Here is a 17,749-nt window from a genome sequence, read left to right on the forward strand (position 1 = left end):
CATAGTCTTGGGAGGGCGCCCAGGGTTCATCCTCCCGTGCTTGGGTTCCCATATGATGACTAGGCTGGCAGGTAGCTCGGGGTGGTGTAGACAGTGCCCCACTAGTTGCAGTCTTCTCACCTCGATTTTAGTGGTGAGCATCGGTAGGTTGTTATAGAGCTCGACGTTCATCATGTGCTGTTGCCAACTCACGTCAAGAGCCATCCGGAGCATTCGTAAACATCAATTCGAGCATTCGTGAACCAGACAAGGCCCTCATTATTCCTGCTCTTTGCCTCCTGCCAGTCAGCTAATCTTCTATCTATGCTATTGTCTTGTGTAATACTGTGGGCTTTTATCTTCTTAAGCAGCCTCGCATGTGGCTCCGTGTCAAAGGCCTGAAAAGTCACAAGGTGAGAAGCACTCCTGCTTCACCGCTGTCCAACCTGATTTCCAATCCCAAGTGGAGCTGATGGAACCTCTGTGTAGCAACACAAAACCACTTGGGGATGGGTGGGGATGGAACTGTTGCTCTTTTCATGCTGACAGTGTTGTACTTGTATAAAATTCTAGTTAGGCTACATCTGTAGAATTGCATTCAGTTCTGGTCACCCCATTATGGGAAAGTGCAGAAGAGATTTACCAGCATGTTGCCTGGATTAGGGGCATGTGTTACAAGACCATAGGATATTTTGGAATTAGGCCATTCGGCCCGAGTCTGCTCTGCTTATTCCATCATGGCTGATTTATTATCCCTCTCGATCCCATTCTCCTGCCTTCTCCCAGTTACCTTTGACATCCTTACTAATCAAGAACCTCACAACCTTCCGTTTAAATGTACCCAATGTTTGGCCTCCACAGTCATCAGTGCAAATAAATTCACTGCATCTGGAAGCTTGTGTTGTTTTCTCTGGGGTGGCAGAGGCTAAGGGGAGGCTTACAGAGGTTTATAAGAGGCGTAGATAGAGTAAACAGTTGGTATCTCTTCCCCAGGGTTGATGTGTCTGATATGACAGGGCGTATACTTAAAGTGAGTGGGGTAATTTCAAAGATGATGTTCAGGGCATGCTCTTACGTAAAGAGTGGTGGGTACCTGGAATGTGTGGTAGTGGAAGCACATTTGATATGCAGTGTAGTGGTTAGCTCAAAGCCATTACAGCTCATGGTGTCAGAGTTCAATTCCAGTGTCCTCTGTAAGGAGACTCTGTACGTCCTTCCTGTGAATGCATGGGTTTCCTCCAGGTGCTCCGGTTTCCTTCCACAGTCCAAAGACCTACTGGTTAGTAGGTTAGTCAGTCGCTGTACATTATCCTGTGATCAGGCTAGGATTAAATATGGGGGTTGTTGGGTTGAGCTGGAAGGGCCTGTTCCACATTATATTTCTAAGTACAGAAGTATGATAGAGGTGTTTAAGAAGCTCTTAGCTAAGAGAACGCACAAGAAATGGAAGCACATGAACATTGTGCAGGCAGAAAGGATTAGTTGGGCATTTGGTTACTAACGTAATTAACTCAGCACAACATCATGGGCGAAAGGGCCTGTTTCTGTGCTGTTCTGCCCTCTGGAAATGAACACAGAGGAAGAACTATATTTCGGGAGCCTGTTTAACTCTGCCCCAACAGCCTTAAGGGTATGAAAGGAAAGCCCACAGCATGTTGAGTGATCCAGTTGACTGTTTCCTTGCAGACTCCGTGTTCCCTACGAGAGCACAACTGAGCTGAATCAGCGAACCTACCTGTTCCTCCAGCGCATTTTTGAGAAGTACGATGTAGTAAGTAGCTACGCTTGGGATCTGTGTGGGCTGGGGTGAGACGTACAGCCACCGATGCCTCCTGTCTGATCTGACTTTTCCTTGTGCCCAGGATAATGATGGTGTCCTCTCTCCCACTGAGCTGAAGAATTTATTCAGTGTGTTCCCTTACTTCCCCTGGGGCCCTGAGGCCTTCAACACGGTGTGCACAGACAAGAGGGGCTGGATCACCCTTCATGGTTACCTCTGCCACTGGACGTAAGTCTTTGTCTGGAGCTGCATGTGTCCGGCCTCTGTGTTTACGGAGCATTCTGAGAACTTGGGTGAAATCTGTGAGATTAAAGATGAGTTTTATTTATCACATGTACATACAGCGAAATGAGTCGTTTGTGTCAACAGCTGACAAAGTCTGAGGATGTGCTGGGGGCAGCCTGCAAGTGTTGGCATGCTTCTGGCACCAGCATAGCTCACAACGTACTAAACCCAATGTCTTTGGACTGTGGGAGGAAACCTACACAGTCACAGGGAGAACGTACAAACTCCTAACAGACAGTGGTGGGAATTGAACTCCAGTCACTGGTGCTATAAACTGTTACACTATCGTGCTGCCCTGCTCGAGAAGGAGTAAAGCAGGCAAAGTTGGGAGCAGTGCATCTGAAGTAATGTGATGGATCAGTGATTACAGAGAGCTGCTGAACTGGGTTCGGTCAGGCCTGTCTCAAAGGGTTTCACCCTCCCCCGACTTCAGCCACAGGGCTGCTGAACTGGGCTTTGTCAGGCCTGTCTCACCCTCTCACCGGCTTCAGCAACACCTCCTAAAACTTAGAGACTGAATCGGGAGCAACGCTTCTGGTGTGGGACTTAATAAGACAGTTTAAATTGAGATCCCTCCTACTCACACAGGAAAAGATCCTGTGAGGTTGTTTCAAAAATGGAGAATTTTCCCAAGTGTCCTGGTTTTAAGGTGTTTATTGAGATACAGCGTGGAATAGACCCTCCGAGCCATGCAGCCTGGAGGTGGTGGGTGGAAGAGGTAATTGGCTGAAGAAGAAGGAATCTGTCAGGAGTGGACCATGGAAGAAAGGGAAAGAGGAGTGGAACCAATTGCTCAGCATTCAGGATGAGGCAGCAAAGTGGATTAGACATCGGCTTTGCGGGAGAAGCCAGAGAGTGGTTGTAAATGATCGCCTCTCTGACTAGAGGCCTGTGACCAGTGGAGTGCCGCAGGGATTGGTGCTGGGTCCATTGTTATTTGTTATCTATATCAATGATCTGGATGATAATGTGGTAAACTGGATCAGCAGATTTTCAGATGACACCGAGATTAGGGGTGTAGTGGACTAATCTTGGGAAGACTATCAAAGCTTGCAGTGGGATCTGGACCAGCTGGGAAAATGGCAGATGGAATTTAATGCAGGCAAATGTTAAGGTATTGCACATTGGAAGAACAAAGCATGGTAGGACTTACAAAATAAGTGGTAGAGCACTGAGGAGTATGGTGGAGCACAGGGATCTGGGAATGCAGATTCACAATTCCTTGAAAGTGGCGTCAGAGGTCGATAAGGTCGTAAAGAAATCTTCGGGTCCGATGATTTAAATCTATGGTCTTCATAGCTCAATGTGTTGAATGCAGCAGTTGAGATGTTATATTGAAGTTGTATAAGACATTGGTGGTCGCTAGTTTGGAAATTTGAGTGAAGTTTGGGTCACCTACCTATAGAAAAGATGTCAATAAGGTTGAAGGAGAGCAGAGAAAATTTACAAGGATGTTGCCAGGACTTGAGGACCTGAGTTATAGGGAAAGGTTGAATAGGTTAGATTTTATTCTTTGGAGAAGGGGTTCCCAACCTTTTTTATGCCGTGGACCCTTAACCACTACCCGAGGGGTTTATGGACCTTCTAGAATGTAGAAGAATGGGAGGGGATTTGATAGAGATTTACAAAATAATGAAGGTATAGATAGAGTAAATACAAGCAGGCTTTTTCCACTGAGGTTGGGTGAGACTACAACCAGAGGTCATGGGTTAAGGGTGAAAGGTGAAATAGTTAAGAAGAACCTGACGGGAAACCTCTTCACTCAGAGGGTGATGAGAGTGTGAAATGAGCTACCATCGGAAGTGGTGCATGCAAGCATGAATTTAATATTAAGAGAAGTTTGGATAGGTGTGCAGGGTCTTGGATAGGAGGGCTATGGAGAGCTGTGGTCCAACTGCAGTTACTGGGCCTAGGCAGATTAATAGTTGGGTTTGGACTAGACAGGCTGAAGGGCCCTCTTCTGTGCTGTAGTGTTCTCTGACTCTGTGACCAGAGCGAGGTGATAGGTAGGTGAGGAGAAGAGAAAGTGAGAGGACAATCAGAATTGGGAATGGAAGAAGAGGGAAGGGGGGGTGGGTGGTGGTGGGAGGCATTACCAGGAGTTAGAGAAATTGATGTTCATGCCAATAGATTGGAGGCTACCCAGATGGAATATGAAGTGTTGTTCCTCCAACCTGAATTTGGTCTCATTCTGGCAGCAGAAGGCCATGGACTGACATGTTGGAATGGGGAATGGGAAGTCGGATTGAAACGGGTAACAACTGGAGGATCCCACCTTTTGTGGTGGAAGAATGAAGATGCTCAACCTCCTTCCTTTCCAATCCTGACTATGGGCTTTGGCCTGAAAGCTCCTGAGTTCCTCCAGCATTTTGTGTGTTGCTCAAATTTCCAGCAGCGGCAGAATCTCTTGTGTTTATCATTTGCTGTGAACTGCTTTGTGGATTCTGTAGCAATGCATGTCTTTCCTTATAATGCCAATCAGTGGTGTGGGTGTCGTTAATCAACTCCCTCCTTTCTAAGGCTCTTGATGTGAAACGGTGGGCGTTTATCTGCATCACTAAGAGGGCTTGTGTTTCTGTGAATTTTCCCTGCTAGGTTCACCACCTATCTGGATGTACATCGTTGTATTGAGTACCTGGGGTACCTGGGCTACACTACCGTTATGGAGGAAGAATCTCAAACTGCAGCCATCACAGGTAGAAATAGCACTAGGTTGCAGCCTCAATGGTGAGCACGCTGTGGGGCACCAGGGATTCCTCATTTGGAGGGCCGGGGGCGGGGGGTGTGTGTGGTGGAGCAGGAAAGGCAGAACCCTTGTCCAGATGTTTTCTGAATGCTGGGCTGAGGAGGAAATGGGACTGCCAGTCACCAAGGTCAAAGGCAAGTTCATTCTCATCTGCACAAGTACACGTGTGCAAAGAAAAACCTGCTTGTCATGTGTTAGTGCCTTGAAGTGTGAGTAAAGGGTAGTCCAGTAGTGCTTTTCACAACCTTGAATGGCTAGTATAAAAGTGAGGCCTGTGTTAACCGGGCAAGTTCAAGCTTATTGTCCTTCAACCGTACACATGTGTATCACCAAACAAAACAATGTTCCTCCTGAGCAAGGTGCACAACACGGTACATATAACACACACACAACACAATGGCAGATAGAAGTGGTGTCAGATAAAGAGCGGTGTGATTCAGAGCTGCCTCTAATGTGAGCAGAGGGTCAGCTGAGAAGTTTCAAAACCCAAAACCTTGTTTTGCTATTGGTTTATTATTGACAAATGTGCCAAGATACAGTGAAAAGCTTGTGTTGCATTCTCTTTGTGCAGGTTAGGTCATTATAAAGCTCATCGAGGGAGAAAAAGGTAAAAACAAAAATAATGCAGAATAAGGTGTAACATCTACCAAAAAAGAGCAGTGGGAGTAAACTCTAAAGTGCGAGATCATAATGAGATAGATTGTGAGGTCAACAGACTGTCTTATCGTACAAGAGTCTGATAACAGTGGGATAGAAGCTGTCCTTGGGCCTAGGGGTGTGCCCTTCCCGACTTTTTAATCTACTACCCAATAGGTTGGGGGGGGAGAGGGGGAGAAGAGAGAATGTCTGGGTTGGAATTTCAGGAATCAGGGAGGTAGAGGTGGCTATTTATTAGGTACACCTGTACACCTGCTCATTCATACAAATATCTAATCAGCCAATCGTGTGGCAGCAACTCAATGCATAAAAGCACGCAGACAGGGGCATTTGTTCAAATCAAACATCAGAATGGGGAAGAAACAAGGTCTAAGTGATTTTTAAAGTGGCTTTGATTGTTGGTGCCAGAAGGGGTGGTTTGAAAATCTTAGAAACATGCTCATCTCCTGGGATTTTCATGCACAACAGTCATTAAAGTTTACAGAACGAAAGAAAGCATCCAGTGAGCAGCAGTTCTGTAGGTGAAAATGCCTCGTTAATGAGAGAGGTCAGAGGGGAATGTTCAGACGGGTTCAAGCTGACAGGAAGACAACAGTAACTCAAATAACTGCGTGTTACAACAGTGATGTACGAAAGAGCATCCCTGAACACAAGGTATCGAGCTTGAAGTGGATGGCTACAGCAGCAGAAGATCAGAAGCATATGCTCACTGGCCACTTTATTAGGTACGGGAAGTAGCAGAGTGTATTAGGTATTGAGTGTATAAACCAACCGCGGTCGTTAGTAGCAGCCAGGCTAGAGGGCCGAATGGCCTCATGTTGCTGAGTCAGGCTGTGGCTCTGATGAACTCAGTCACTCAGTAGCTGCGTGAGAGGCAAGGGGACCAATTGAGGTGATTCAGGACTGGAGTGAAATATAATCTCCCTCGCTCCAGCTCCTTCCCTACACATCTTCCACCCTCCCCGCAGCACCACTGCCACCATCTCTGGCCTGTCCCCTCCAGTACAGCAGTGACTCCCGGCATTCAGCCTCCCTGCTGTCCCACATGCAAAAGACGATGGTTTTAAGTGGAAAATCCTGTATTTTCAGTCACTCGGGGGAAGAAGCTGGACCTGGAGAAGGGTCAGACCCAGAGGAATGTGTTCCTGTGTAAAGTGATTGGACCCAAGGGCACTGGCAAAACGGCCTTCCTGCAAGCATTCCTGGGGCGCAGCCTGCAGGTATGTGTAATATGTGTAGTTTTACATTGGAAAGGGACCAGTAACATCGTGGAGGATCCCATCTGCCCTGCTCATAGACTCTTTGTCCTACTCCGCATCCATGTCAGGAGCACCAGACTCAAAAACGGTTCCTTTCCCCAAGCAGTAAGGCTGATCAACACCTCCACCCCCCAACCACCACTACTCCATCATTTCCTGTCAGAGTCACCGTGTGGACAGACACTCCTGTGCCTACCGTCACATTATGAGCATACAATCAATCAATGTATATAAGCTAGCTTATGTGTTTTTTTTTATTATTGTGTTCTTTGTATTACTGTGTTTTTTGGCACTGCATTAGATCTGGAGAAACAACTATTTAGCTCTCCTTTTACACTTGAGTACTGGAAATGACATCAAACAATTTTGACTCTTGAATTTTGTGTACACCCTACAATCAGCTTCAATTTCATCTGTGGGTGCGGGGAAGTCTAGTCTGCGGTCACTTCCCACTGCATGACGTGCTGCGATGCTCATGGACAGATTTGGATTAGAATCGCCATCTATCACAATCCCCATGAGGCGTAGCGGTTAGTGTAATGCTTTACAGCGGCAGCAAATGGAAGATCGGGGTTTAATTCCAGCACTGTGTGAAGAGATTGGCTTTATTTGTCACGTGTACATTGAAACACAGTGAAATGCATTGTTTGCGTCAATGACTAACACAGTCTGAGATTGTATGTCTTTGGACTGTGAGCACCCGGAGTCATGGGAAGAACGTACAAACTTCATATGGACAATGGCAGGAGTTGAGCCCAGGTTGCTGATGCTAAAGTATTATGTTCAATATTGCGCTACCGAACCGCTTGACCATTCTGCCTGTGATCATGTGGGTTTTCCTCCACATTGCAAAGACATATGGGCTAGGGTTTGTAAGTTGTGGGCATGCTGTGTTGGCCTGGAAGCATGGCGATATTTGTGGACTGCCCCCAGCACGTCCTCAGACTGTGTTGGTCGTTAATGCAAATGATACATTTCACCGTATTTTTATATATATCTGACAATAAAGCTGATCTTTAATTAATCATAGAAATGTAGAAAACCGACAGCATAATACAGGCCCTTCGGCCCACAAAGCTGTGCTGAACATGTCCTTACCTTAGAACTACCTAGGCTTACCCACAGCCCTCTATTTTTCTAAGCTCCATGTATCCGTTCAGGAGTCTCCTGAAAGACCCTATTGTTTCTGCCTCCACCACCGTCACCAGCAGCCCATTCCATGCACTCACCACTCTCGGCGTAAAAAACTTACTCCTGACATCTCCTCTGTTCCTACTTCCAAGCACCTTAAAACTATGCCCCCTCGTGCTAGCCATTTCAGCCCTGGGGAAAAGCCTCTGACTATCCACACAATCAATGTCTCTCATTATCTTGTACACTCTATCAGGTCACCTCTCATCCTCTGTCACTCCAAGGAGAGTGTGTAACAGTGATTTTGCTACACAGCTTTATGTTGTGTTTCAGATGCAGAGCGAGATGGGTGGAGATCTCTGTGACTTTACAATCAACACGGTGCATGTCAACGGGCAGGATAAGTATTTAATTGTGAGCACAGAACACTCAGCTTCCAGGTTACTCTAATAACCGGTGATAATAGATTGAGGTCAATCTGTTCCTCCAGCATGGCGGACTGTCATTAACACCACGCACTGTAAATAGGTGTGAGTGCTGGTAGAAACTCTCTAGTGTGGCAGCCTTGGGTTCTGACCAATGCTGGGTCACATGAGTGGTACTCTGATCATTCCCCTCCGGGCAAGGGAACGACTGTTTCTGAGTACAGACACTCTCATGTCAGACAAGGTCACTGTTACCCAGAACCTCCCTGTGGCTGAGATCACAAACTTTATACTGGTAGATTAATTAACTACAGGTTCATACACATCTTAGTTAATTACTGTAGTTTCAAGATTACAGGAGTTGCTGGACCATAGGATTTTGGACTAGAGAGTTTTGACATGTATGTTATTACAGTATACCGCTTTCTCAAGCTCTGTCTGTGTGTGCATCTGCGAGTGCACATGGCTCTGCGTGTGTGTGCACGTGTGTGTGTGCACGCGTGTGCTTTATCCTACGTGTCTATCTTTGAGTGTGTCCTTGCCCGATCTCTATCTCTCTGCTTCCAGCTGTGATGGTGACGATGCTTCCTCGATGTCCACACACACTCACTCATTCCGCTCTGTCCTAGCTACACGAGGTGGACGTTGACACTGAGTTTTTGAAAGCCTCCAATGCTACCTGTGATGTGGCTTGTCTGATGTATGATATCACGGATGCCAAATCCTTCAACTACTGTGCCAGCATTTACAAGGTGAGCCCGGAGAATGGGGTTGAGGGGAATAATAAATCAGCCATGATGAAATGTCACAGCAGAGTTCATGAGCTGAATGGTCTGATTCTGCTGCTGGTCTGCGCTGGGAGGGTGTTTCATGCAAGTGGGCAGTGTTGATGGATGGGGGTGTGTATGATGTTTATGGGGGGGGCATGCAGGCAGGGAGGTGAGAGTAGGGTCCCCACCCCTCTACAAGATGGTGCAGCTGAACCACAGCGATGTTCTGTGTGTTGCTGATAAAACTTCCAAATATACCTCTTTTGAATTACTCTCACTACAATCTGCAGCAAGTATTTTCCCTTTAAGCAATATTCCTTTGTACCAACAATGAACTACAGATTTCACGGTCTTCTGAAGGACTTGGTGAACTTAACTCTCAAGCAAGCAGGCATGGCACCTTTAAGCGGATGAAGGTTCATCACCATGGCTGGAAAAAGGGTGAGGGTGGGGAGGGACTCCAAGCCAGGCTGAAGAGCAGAGGGACCAGCATCTTGTTAGTAAATGTGCAGTCACTGGAGAACAACATTGAGGACCTGAACACACAGTTTCTGGAACAAGCACTGGGTGAACCATGCGATCTGCTGAGGGCCAAATCAGTGGCATTCAAGTCTGGCAACCAAGTAGATGCAAGAGGGGAATCACAAACAAGAGAACTTCTGCAGATGCTGGAAATCAAAGTGCACACACAAAATGCTGGAGGAACTCAGCAGGCCAGGCAGCATCTATGGAAAAGAGCAAACAGTCGATTTTCGGGCTGAGACCCTTCAACAGGACTTCAGCATGTCTCGATGAATGGTAGTGAGTCTCGGCCCAAAATGTCGACTGTTTACTCTTTTCCATGAGCTCTGCTGGGCCTGCTGAGTTCCTCCAGCATTTTGTGTGTATTACTAAGCTCAAGTGGTCCAGGTGCAAGCTCTGGAAAGTCATGTCACAGGTGAAGCGGCAATTCCAGACCAAACTTGAATCACTGAAGGATCCTGGACAGCTGATGGCTATTACCTTTTACAAAGTGAAGCCAAGTGTGACAACAGGGTCTGCTTCCAGATGAGCTCAATGCTGCCTATGCTCGCTTTGACCATCAAAACAGCCCCTGGTGACCCAGTGATTTCAGTTTCTGAGGCTGAGCTGAGAGGATGAATCCATGGAAAGATTCTGGCGCAGGTGGGATACGTGGCTGAGTACTGAAGATCTACGCTGATCAACTGACTGGAGTGTTCACCAATATCTTTAACCTCTCGCTTCAGCACTATCAGGTACCCACCTGCTTCAGTTGTACCGGGTCCAAGAAAGAATGTGGTAACCTGTCTCAGTAACCATGATGAAGTGTTTAGAGGGGTTGGTGATAGAACTTAGCAACTGCTCCCTGAGAAGTGACTTGGATCCTCTCCAACTTGTCTACTGGCACAACAGGCCCACAGGAGATGCCATTTCATTGGCTCTTCACCCAACCCTGGAACATCTGGGCAGCAAAGATGCATACATCAGGATGCTCTTTATCGACTACAACTGGGCAGTCAATGCTGTCATCCCCTGAAAACTAGTCAATAAGCTTCAAGACCTTGGCCTCAAAACCTCCTTATGTAATTGGATCCTCGATTTCCTTACTTGCGGACCCCAGTCAGTTTGGAGTGGCAACAACATTTCGTCCACAATCTCCGTCAGCATTGGTGCAGCACAAGGCTGTGTGCTTAGTCCCCTGCTCTACTCACTTTCCACTGAGGACTGAGAGGCTAAGCTCAGCTCCAATGCCATATTTAAGTTTACTGACTTCAGATCAATGTCATTGGCCGAATCAAAGGTAGTGGTGAATTGGCATGTAGGAGGGAGATGGAAAACCTGGCTGAGGGGTGCCACAACAACAACTTCTCACTCAGTGTCAGAGAGACCAAGGAGCTGATCCTAGACTTCAGGAGGAGGAAGCTAGAGGTCCATGAGCCACTCCTCACTGGGGGATCAGAGTCAGCAGACTTAAATTCTTCGGTATTATCATTTCGGAAGACTTGCACACAAGTACAATTATGAAGAAAGCACTTCCTTAGAAGTTTGCAAAGATTCAGCATGATATCTCAGATTTTGACAAGCTTCTACAGATGTGTGGTGGGAAGTATACTGACTGGTTGCACCACAGCCTGGTATGGAAACACCAATGCTGTTGAATGGAAAATCCTACAAGAATTAGTGGATATGGCCCAGTCTGTCACGGGGAAAGCCCTCCCCTCCCTTGAGCACATCTAGATGGTGTGTTGTTGCAAGAAAGCAGCATCTATTATTAGGGACCCCCACCACCCAGGCCATGCTCTCTTCTCGCTGTTGCCATCAGGAAGGAGGTACAGGAGCCTCAGGACTCACACCACCAGGTTCAGGAACAGTTATTACCCTCGACCATCAGACTCCTGAACCAGTGAGGATAACTTCACTCAACTTCTCTTGCCTCAACGCTGAACTGTTCTCACAATCTACAGACTCTCTTTCAAGAACTCTTCATCTCATGTCCTTGATGCTTATTGTTTAATTAATTATTATTATTTTTCTTTTGTATTGGCACAGTTTGTTATCTTTTGCACACTGGTTGTTTGTCCGTCCTGTTGGGTGTGGTCTTTCATTGATTCCATTATGGTACTTGGATTTACTGAGTATGCCCACAAGGAAATGATTCTCATGTTGTGTATGTACAGTGACTTTGATAATAAATCTACGTTGAAATCCTCTGCCTGTTCAAGCTCAGGTGTGACTGGGAGAGGAGCTTGAAGTCCCTGTGTGCTGCCCCTTGGTAGGTGGAGAGAGGAGGGGCTGTTGGAGTAGTCCAGATGAGTTACTGTGGTTCCTGTGTGCTGATGGTAGGGACAGAGTGTCCAGGCCACTAAGTCTGTTGAGAGTTGTTGGAGCTACATTCATCCAGACAATCAAAGGGTGTTCAACATGCCCCTGACCTTTGCCCTGTCGATGGGGTGTTGAGAGTTGAAAAGAAACACAGAACACTCCAGCACATTATGGGCCCTTTGGCCCAGGAAGTTGTGTCAGTCCTTCAACCCACTCTAACATCAGCCTAACCCTGCGTTTTTCTTTCATTCATGTGCCTATCTAAGAGTCTTGCAAATGTCCTGATTATATCTGCTTCTATCTGTACCCCTGACAGCACATTTCACACACCTGCCACTTTGTGTGCAAGTCCAACCTCTCATAACACCTCCCCCCCCCCCAATACTTTCCTCCAATCACCTTGAAATTATGCTCTATCCTATTAGCCGTTTCTCCTTTTCTGGGGAGAAAGTCTGGCTGTCCAGTTGATCTATCCCGCTTATCGTCTTGTATACCTCTACTAAGTCATCTCTCATTCTTCACTCCAAAAAGAAAAGCCCTACCTTGCTCAACTTATCCTCACAGACTCTAATCCTGGTAAATCTCAATTTATCCTCACAGACTCTAATCCTGGTAAATCTTCTTCGCACCCTCTCTAAAGCTTCCACATTCTCCCTATAATGAGGTGACCAGAACTGAACACAATAGTCCAAGTGTGGTTTAACCAGGGTCTTACAGAGCTACGACATTACCTCGTGGCTCAGAAACTCAATCCCACCACTAATGAAGTCCTATACACCATACACCTGCATAACCGCCCTATCAACTTGCATGGCAACTTTGAGGGATCTGTGGGTGTGGACCCCAGAATCCCTCTGTTCCACCAGTGTTTGTGTGCCTTGTCCCGTTAACCGCGATGTTTTGTGTCTGGGCAGGAGCACTACATGGAGAGCAGGATACCCTGTGTGTTTGTGGCGTCGAAGGCTGACCTGCCTGAACAGAGGCAGGAGCATGGGATCACGCCGCTGGAGTTCTGTTACAAGCACAGGCTCCCAACTCCTTTCAACTTCAGCTGCAACAACGAGGCAGCGGCCAGCTCACAGATCTACTCCCGCCTCGCACTCGTAGCTGCGTTCCCGTGAGTATTCTGGGACATTCCCAGCCTCACTGAACAACCATGAGGTACAGGAACAGAATTAGGCCATTCAGCCCATCGGGTTTGCTCCCCCATTCCCCTCTCTGCCTTCTCCCAGTAATCTTTGATGCCCTAATCAAAAAACTATCAATGTCGGCTTTAAATATACCCACTGACTTGGCCTCCACAGCAATCTGTGGCAATGAATTCCACAGATACACCACCCTCTGGCTAAAGAAATCCCTGTTCTGAAGGGACGTCCCTCTATTCTGAAACCTCTGATTATAGGAAACATCCTCTCCACGTCCACTCTATCTTGACCTTTCAATATTCAGCAGAATTCAGTGAGATCCTCCCTCATTCTTCTAGACCCCAGCAAGTACAGGCCCAGAGCCGTCAAATGCTCCTCGTGTGTTAAACCTTTCGTTCCTGAGGTTATTTGAGTAAACCTTCTCGGGATCCTCTCCATTGCCAGCACATCGTTTCTTACGTGATGGGGCCTAAGCCGCTCATAATACTCCAAGTGCTGTCTGACCAACACTTTATAAAGCTTCAGCATTACATGCTTGCTTTTGTATTCTAGTCCTTTGGAAATGAATGTCCTGTTCTGTGCAGTAATACTTCTCTTCCTCTCCCCTCCACAGCGACCTGAACGAAGCAGAGCTCAGCCCGTCTTCCTTCTGGCTGCGGGTCACACTCGGAGCCACGGTCACCACCTTCCTCGCGCTTGCCCTCTACAAGGCACTGGCCCGACACAAGTAACGGGGTGGAGATTGGCTGGAGGTCCCAGAGACGAAGCTTTGTGAGGAGGACAGGTGGCCCAGGGCCATTTGGGGGGGGTGGTGCTGTGTGGAGGGGCTGGAATGAGCGAGCAACAGAGCCACAAGCGGAAGAGCTGAAAAAGTAGCTCGTGCTGCCAGGATTGACCAGAGGCAGTGAGACTTACTTCTCCACAACAGTCAGCACCATCTTGTCTCGGGGTTTGGACTCCTGCGCTCCATCCGTGTCTCCTGGTCAGACTGCTCGTTTTTTGGTGATTTATTTTTTTAAGACACTTTTTAATCTCAGCATTGATTGTAAAGTCCTCTTCAGTGTCGGGCTTTTCAGGAGTGGTTGAGAACCCGGAAGTTTCCTACACTATTTTTGTACAACACTTTACGTCTGTGTCCATAATTTGTAGTGTATTTTTTCACTTGTGTTCATCTTTTTCAGTGTTGTTTGGGTTAGAGACTGGACGCCACAGGAGGGTCAAACCTAACTTTGCACTGACGTTGTGCCCTTGCTTACTGGATGAAGTGTGTCCCTTTTGTAGCAGAGAATGAATGTGTTTCTCCCCTCTCCCCTCACTGGCTCGAGTGTCTATTTTTTCCCTGTCTCACAGTATCCCTAAACAGCTGCCTCTGTTTACAGTTTCAATCCTGGCAACAGCAGGTTCTATTGCCAACACCTGGAGTCCATGACCAATTTGCTGCTGTTCGGCACTACCTGCACGTTGTTCAAAACTGGTTGAGTGTAGAAAGCTTCAGAAGTCATGAGCATCTGCGGAGAGACCGTCGGTTCAGATCCTGCCCTTTGTACTGACTGGGATTTTTCCTGATTGTTGCTGATGGTTCTGGTCTCATTTACACTAATTAATCTTCAACCCTCAACTGAGTCTTCAACTGTGGTTCACACTCTAGGGATTGGAGAAGGCTATTCAGCCCTTTGAACCTGTCTGTCAGTTGATTAGGCTGATCCCAGCTGATCAGTCTGTTGGTTTCATTAATTTGTTGATGTTGAACAGGCAGAAGGTGCTAGTATCAGCTGCAAGATTCACTTAATGGATACTCCTTTTCCTGGCCATACAGTACTTCCTTAAAAATATTTTTTTAACTGTAGTATCGTTTAACTGTTGTAGGGTGTACATTTTTGATTAAAAAGGTATTAATATATTGTGGTTGTGGTTCAGAAGCCGAGTGCCTAGCACTCTGATTGGTAGATTCCTGCTTCTAATCCTTAATGGACAGAGTGCCTATCAGCTCACACCCCACTGATTTGTTCTCCCTCACCTGTCTTACTGTGGGATGTATTGGATGAAGAATCAAATTTTGATATCAGCTTCTTGTTTCAGTGGGTTAGTGATCTGCCCCTGTGCCTTGTTCATATCAGAGGAAATGGGACAGATGTGGGCAGGCGCAGTCCCCCACAAAGACTAAGAACACCATGAGAAGTTTTCTTCAATGAATGTCTGGTCCATTCTCCTGCCCTTGCATCTGACAGCAGAGCACGTTGTGTCATCCTTTGTGGAATCCCTGAATCTGCCTACTGGCCTTGGGAACCCAGTGTCTGACCACAGGTACCAGGTACAGGATGAGGCCGGGTTCAAGAGCTGCTGTTATTTAAGCTGTCACTCCTGCCTCCATTCAGAGTGTGCTGAAATCCATTCACTCGTATGTAAACATTTCTGAGAGTTTTAATAGATTTTATGCACCTGTCTTTCAAAGGAAATATATTTTTCAGATTTTATCTCCTTGTGTTGTATGGCGACGCAGTTGGAGAGTGAAAAGGTCTCTCAACTTCTGAGGGCAGCAGGGGAATTTCAAGGGAAGCTATCCTGGTGTTGCTGACAATGAAACTACCAGGTTGTCGCAAGATTCTGATGCTGCAAGTATTATCTGTGGAGAGTAATATAATTAATGTTTCAAGTTAAAAACTTTTAAAATGAAAAACACAGGTTCGTTATTGTCCTTCGTCCTTACCCAGCCCTATATGTGTGTGCGTGCGTGCACGCAGTGTGATTAACTGCCCTCTGAAATGCCTCATTTACTACCCTCTCAGTGATGGATACAATAAAAGGGGATCCAAAAGTATCTGGTGTTCAGTTATCTTTCCTCAAACTCCTGAGTCCTGTCATTGGCCTGGTTTCCACTGATATTCACAACCTAACACTTGTACAGTTTGTTTTTGCTCTGAATTTATTTCTTCAGCAAGGGAGTTGAGTTATTGATGTTGAATCTGACAGTCTCCCTGCAGTAGGAAGGGGAACAAGTGCAGTGTCAGAGATGTGGCCAACCTTTGTTCCCATGACTCTGAGCAATCGCAGTACATTCTTCCCTTCCAGTTTAGTTAATGTTTAACTGATAATGGTATGTGGGCCAGGAACGTTCTGGAATAGAGCCTGTTGAACATCGTCAAAGATAAAACCCAGGAGCAGAGTCAGTTTTACCATCAGCACATCATAAAGGAATTCTTGATAACTACATAGAAAAGAACATTACAGATGTGGCAGTTCGTGTGACCCTATGAAAACCAGGAAGGATTTACTGAGATGAATGGCTTTAGGTTTGTGAAATTTTTGATCCCTAACCCTCCCCCCCACCATAAGACGAGGAGCACAAGTAAGCCAGTTGACCCATCGAGTCCATTCTGCCATTTCACTGTGGCTGATCCTGTATCCTATTCAACCCATACACCTGCCCTCTCACCATATCCCTTGATGCCCTGACCAATCAGGAGTCTATCAACTTCTGCGTTGGACTTGGCCGCCACCGCAGTCTGTGGCAGAGCATTCCTCGCATTCCCCACTCTTTTGCTAAATAAAATTCTTCCTTACTTCTGTTCTAAAAAGTCACTCCTCAGTTTTGAGGCTGTGCCCTCTAGTTCTTGATACTCCCACCATAGGAAACATCCTCTCCACATCCACCCTATCTAGTCCTTTCAATATTCAGTAGGTTTTAATGAGATCCCCCACATGCTTCTAAATTGCAGAGAGTACAGGCCCAAAGCTGCCAAATGCTCCTCATATGTTAACCCCTTCATTCCCAGAATCATTGTCGTGAACCTCCTCTGAACTCTCTCCAATGACAACACATCCTTTTTGAGATTTGGGGCCCAAAACTGTTTACAATACTCCAAGTGCGGCCTGACTAATGTCTTATAAAGCTTCAGCATTATCTCCTTGTTTTTATATTTTACTTCCCTTTGCATTTGCCTTCTTTACCACAGACTCAGCTTTTGAATTGATCTTCTGAGAGTCTTGTATGAGGACTGCCAAGTCCCTCTGATGTTTGAATTTTCTCCCCATTTAGATAATAGTCTGCACTATTGTCCCTTTTACAAAAGTGCATTTTCATACATTTCCCAACACTGCATTCTATCTGCCACTTTTTTGCCCATTCTTCCAATCTGTCCAAGTCCTGCTGCAAAAGCATTGCTTCCTTAGCACCACCTACCCCTCCCACTTACCTTCGTATCATTAGCAAACTTTGCCACAAAACCATCAATTCCACTATCTACCTCACTGACAAACAATGTGAGAAGTAGTGGTCCCAATAATGACCCCTGAAGAACACCACTAGTCACTGGCAGCCAACCAGAAAAGGCCTCCTTTATTCCCACTCACTGGCTCCTGCCTGTCAGCCATTCCTCCATCCGTGCCAATATCTTTTCTGTAATGCTATGGGATTTTATCTTGTTAAGCAGCCTCATGTGAGGCACCTTATCAAATGCCTTCTGAAAATCTAAGTAAATGACATCTACTACCTCTCCTTTGTCCACCCTGCTTGTTACTTCCTGAAAGAGCTCCAACAGATTTGTCAGGCGAGATTTCCCTTTACAGAAACCATGCTGATTTTGACTTATTTTATCATTAGTCTCCAAGTACCCTGAAAACTCATCCGTAATAATGGACTCTAACACTTTCCCAGCTACTGAGGTTAGGCTAATTGGCCTATAATCTCCTTTCTTTTGTCTTCCTCCCTTAAAGAGTGGAGTGACATTTGCAATTTTCCAGTCCTCCAGA

The 17,749-nt window shown here is 46.4% G+C and overlaps 1 protein-coding gene across 1 annotated transcript in view; it reads left to right on the top strand.

The window, feature by feature from the left end:
* The window catches only part of LOC134352168 (mitochondrial Rho GTPase 2-like), a 44,908-nt gene extending 28,830 nt beyond the window's left edge, over nt 1-16,078 (top strand). Inside the window, exons 12-19 of the mRNA XM_063059427.1 lie at nt 1,666-1,750; nt 1,842-1,987; nt 4,640-4,740; nt 6,537-6,667; nt 8,171-8,251; nt 8,892-9,014; nt 12,770-12,972; nt 13,614-16,078. Coding sequence (XP_062915497.1) covers nt 1,666-1,750; nt 1,842-1,987; nt 4,640-4,740; nt 6,537-6,667; nt 8,171-8,251; nt 8,892-9,014; nt 12,770-12,972; nt 13,614-13,731 — 988 coding nt within the window. The 3' untranslated portion in view covers nt 13,732-16,078. The remainder of the gene's footprint in view (nt 1-1,665; nt 1,751-1,841; nt 1,988-4,639; nt 4,741-6,536; nt 6,668-8,170; nt 8,252-8,891; nt 9,015-12,769; nt 12,973-13,613) is intronic.
* Nucleotides 16,079-17,749: the final 1,671 nt, after the last annotated feature.

The sequence above is a fragment of the Mobula hypostoma genome, chromosome 9 (assembly GCF_963921235.1).
Source record: "Mobula hypostoma chromosome 9, sMobHyp1.1, whole genome shotgun sequence".
Lineage (NCBI taxonomy): Eukaryota > Metazoa > Chordata > Chondrichthyes > Myliobatiformes > Myliobatidae > Mobula > Mobula hypostoma.